The sequence below is a fragment of the Saccostrea cucullata genome, unplaced genomic scaffold, assembly GCF_032062105.1.
Source record: "Saccostrea cucullata isolate Sc308-1 unplaced genomic scaffold, CSIRO_AGI_Scuc_v1 ctg1098, whole genome shotgun sequence".
Taxonomy (NCBI): Eukaryota; Metazoa; Mollusca; class Bivalvia; order Ostreida; family Ostreidae; genus Saccostrea; species Saccostrea cuccullata.
Window position 1 is genome coordinate 1,979 of NW_026922818.1, and position 4,681 is coordinate 6,659.

The 4,681-nt window shown below is 33.6% G+C and overlaps 1 protein-coding gene across 1 annotated transcript; it reads left to right on the forward strand.

Moving 5' to 3' along the window:
- Positions 1-371: 371 nt before the first annotated feature.
- LOC134262546 (putative nuclease HARBI1) lies at positions 372-2,217 on the forward strand. Its single transcript, XM_062744944.1, has 2 exons — positions 372-748; positions 2,035-2,217. Exons 1-2 carry the CDS (start codon positions 533-535, stop codon positions 2,215-2,217), a joined length of 399 nt encoding a protein of 132 aa, XP_062600928.1. The 5' UTR covers positions 372-532.
- Positions 2,218-4,681: the final 2,464 nt, after the last annotated feature.

Sequence of the window (4,681 nt, forward strand, 5' to 3'; positions counted from 1 at the left end):
GAAATATTGAAAAAAACGCTTCAACTTTAGGTCATTTTCAAAGGAATTTACAGAATATGAGGAAAATGACGCATTTTATGACGTCATAATGCATTGACTAGATGTGAAATTACGTCACAATAAAATTAGAATAAATAGATACGTGGTCACCAACAGTCCAAGTGATAAATACTGCATTTGCAACCTAAACTGAGCGGTTTTGAATTTTCAGAAATTCTCAGGGCCAAATAAGGCCCAAAGTGGCTCTACCTCTTAAACACGATTTTGGTAATTCTGTAATTTGTAAGAGTTATTTCCCTTTTTACGCATTCATGAATTTGGAATGTTTACAACATGTTAAATCTATTTTTTAGTAAAATCCGTGTCTATGTACATATTTACGAAAGTTCTTAGACGTAGACGTAGACGTAAATTCAGACGTCGCGTGGATTTACGTCTAAAACCGTATTTACAAAAAATCGTAGACGTTAAATTACGTCATAATTAAACGTAAATCTACGTCTACTGTGCACCTACACGTATCTTCGAAAAAATGGCAGCACTCTTACTTTCAATAGCTAGAGATCGTAGTTTACGACGACAGCGAGTGTTCAGGGACAGAACAAATCCCTTAGAGTATTACAGCGACATCGAACTGATACAAAGGTATCGTTTTCCACGAGCTACTATCGTCGAGTTTGTTAACATGGTTCAAAACCGGTTGGAGAGACCCACGAACAGGTCGAATCCTTTGCCTGTACCTTCCATGGTAAGAACGATGTTATGTAAATATTGAACCCGATCTAATCTTAATTGAGTTGTCGTTCTCGCCAGTTTAACTGAAGCGGGAGACAACTCTGGGTAGATTATGGGAAAATTATGGGCGGATCTAATGAACATATCACTCGTCTGACAGGCACATACTATAATGCCTATACATAAATTCAGCACTGGCCTATTACCTGAAAAAAAAAACTCATATTTTATATATCAAAGACTGTGAAATGTAAATAATAATATGTGTCATCTGTAACTGATATTTAGAAAAGCCTCCAAAACTTACCAAATGTAATGCTCACTGAATACCCTTATTTTAACATATTTATGTTTGGATCAGGACGATCCAAAAAAAATACACTTTTATAAAATAAAAATTAAATGTACTTTTTGAAAACATATCTGTAATATGAAATAACATAAGGAAAAGCCAATTTATAGATATTGTTTTCAAAAAGTACAAGCCTTAAATTTTATTTTTATAAAGTTTCATTTTAACAATGTTATGTCAGAAATTTCTAAATATTTTTTAACAAGTTCAAAACCTTGTTTAAATTTTTTTTTTGGCAGAGTCGGGGAATTCGAATAATTTTCCAATAAATGTCTACCTGGTATATATCAACCACCTATCCTAAAATATGGTTGGTAATCAATCAGAATAGGCTATATGCATGTACATGATATAACTACATGTATATCTGTAGGGTGGAATGTGCAAGTCTTTTTTTTAAAGATTTTCCCCCCATCTTTTCCTTGACTGGAGATCTGTAGCTCTCCGAAAAAAAAATTTGACAGATCAGAGATTTGGGTAAGGAATAGGAAGAATTAATCCAAAACTAAGAGCAACTTTCGTTCGCAATAAATATACAGTTTTAGCTCTCCAGTCTGTCAATATTATTTTTTGGAGAGCTGCAGCTTTTTTTTCCTTTGTAAAACTTTGATCCATCATTATGGTTCTAGCCTAACCCCAGGGGTCATCATTTGAACACATTTAAATTTACACTGTGTCTAAGTTTAAACTTTTTGGCCCAGTGGTTATTGAGATGTGCCACCAAATTGCCATTATTTCTTAATCGTCTCCCCTTGAATAAAGACAAACAGATGACTACAGACAGAATATGATCTGAAAAGCTTTCTTGTACGTACTTTCAGCTCAGGTGAACAAAAAAAAATAATTATACATGTATATTTATAAGACATTTAATTAATATATGGTAAAGAAAACAATAAATTTCTAACACGAAAATACAATTAAGTTATATGTATAAATATTAACAGGTATTGTCAACTCTGAGAGTCCTGCCAAAAGGCGACTTTCAGTCCGAGGCAGCAGATATCCATGGCATTTCACAGCCGTCCTTCAGCAGGACCTTCATGGATGTCGTAGATGCCCTTAATCAGAGTCTGAACAACATCGCCTTCCCCTCTGGACAAGCATTCATATTATGTACTACTACATAGGTAGCTTCATAACCTGGTGCCTATTACAGTTAATAAATAAACTACTGCTATCTGGAAGATCTTACAGGTAACTTCATATTCTGATACCTCATACAGGTAGGTTAGTACCTGTAAGAATTAGGGTGATTCATTATTGTATGTCACAACTGTCTCTCACGTTGTGTTTGTTTTCTTCATGTTTAGGCTCATATTCATACTTATACTTTCTTTTTAATTCTTGATGTCTTTTCATTTTTATTTCAGTCGCATGCAAGAGAAGTTCATTGCTAATCCATGCCTTAGAGAAATGTTCTCATTTTTGGACACATTTTCATGGCACCCTATTTGATCACCGTAGATAATTGTCGGAAGAAACATTTCAATATTACGTCTATCATTCTTCCACTTACTGCGCGAAAAACTTTGAAATGACACATGCACCAATATATTTTTCGCTCTATGTTCAGTATTTTTTTTTTTTTTTTGCTGCATTTACAAATTTTAACACTGTTCAAGGTCATTGTATCGAGAGATGTGAAATATATTGACATTTTTCTCTATTAAAGTATTTTGTGTACACAAATGATCTTTTTCAAAAATGACAAATAGAAAATAAAATGATTTCAGGTCTCAGGAATTAAATACTGATTGTTCGAGTGTTTAGAATGAAAAGTTATGGTTGAAAAAAATCTAATAGAACATGTTTAATTGAAATATTATATTCCGTAAAACTATAGCTATGAACATTTTTGTTTAATTATACCATTTATGCCTACCTCAAAAAAAATTATATCGACGTATAAAAGACGCATTCCGTTCATAAAATTCCCCGTCTTGCACTGGCTTGGTGTATATGTGTGTGCGGGGAGGGTATATCTGTAAGTCTGGGAATCGCCGCTCCCTCATTGATTCAGAATGTGATCTCTAAGCAGGGCAAAAAAGTACTAATGAATTCCTAAAATGATGCTTTATAACTTTATCTTGGTCAAATAAGGTGTAATATGTTGTTAAGTAAGATGATAATCACTTTAAACTGTCATTTCCAATGAAAAATTACGAAAACCTGTCACGAATATACGGAAGCGTAATAGGGCCGCATCATCATCTCTTAGTAATTTGTTAATATGTTTTACGGTGTGACCGTTGGGGCGAGTGCAGTTGTACCTTCAAAACTACACCTGAAACGTTGATCCACCACTTCAAACGTCAAGTCGCACGAGACATCTAGACTGTGACGTCACATGAGAGCTCATCAGGATTTACGGAAACAGCCGAGCGTCTAGTTGAAACTAAACTATAGACCTAGTGCAATTTGTGTCGAAAGACATTGCAGAGTTATTTTTTGTCTCTTTTAAAGATTTCTACAAACTGAAAGCATTTTATCCCAGAATTCCTTTGCAACATGTACCCAATACCCTTTGCGGGAATAAATAAATAATAATTAAAGGGTATTGGGTACATGTAGCAAAGGAATTCTGGGAAGGTTTCACACAAAAATTTGCCTGATGTATTTTTGTACAGATTTCAATCCGAATTTCCTTTGTTCTTACACGTTAGTCTATTGAGCTCGCTTTACGAGCGCTCGCTATAAATATTATTAAAGGTGCATAGACAAAGATTTGAAGTTAGTATTTTCTGTATAATATCACGACTTATATTTCACACGAAAATATATTAAAAAATCTTATTTCATCTAAAAGTTATTGAAACTTTAAATTTTTCGGCGGGTTTGATTGACACATCCTTGCACTTTCACAAATCTTAATTTTATTCTTAATTCTTAGGGAAAGTGGCAATCTTGTTGTGTATTAATGAAAAATATTAAAACTATAATCCAGAAAATTCAGAGTGGAAATGTTTGAAAGCAAAACATACACGCAGACTGTAACAATTGAACACACCCGGTGAATCGTAAACATCAACAATAACAGAGCTCGTGCCCTGTTTACAAAAACTGTGTATGTTTCACTGGTGTTTTCAATTTGCTAAACTCTGTACACAACACTAAGCGCGGAATGACGATACTTGTGAATACGGGGCGCCGTTTTAATATTTTTAAGGTATTTTCTGATATAACAAATCATTTTGTGATATCAGAAATTCCACTTTTTGATATCAAAAAATCATTTTGAAATATCAGAAAATATATTTTTTGATATCCGAAAATAAACAAGATTTTTTTTTCAAGAATTCGAATTGCTGATATCAGAAAATCACTTTTTGATATCAAGAATTCGAATTTCTGATATCAAGAAATCATTTTCTGATACTTATCAAACAAGAGGCCCAAGGGCCTTGAATCGCTCTTCTGATAAATTGTACAACCTATCACTTGTATTTGAAGCCTCTAACCCTAATTATCCTAAGACCAAAGTTGCATCACCTGACAAAGTTTGATGATTCTTAGCCAATTAGGACTACTTCTTGGTCTACATTCTTGGAAAACCCAAAATGCATCAACTGACAAAGTTTGATTATTCTAAGC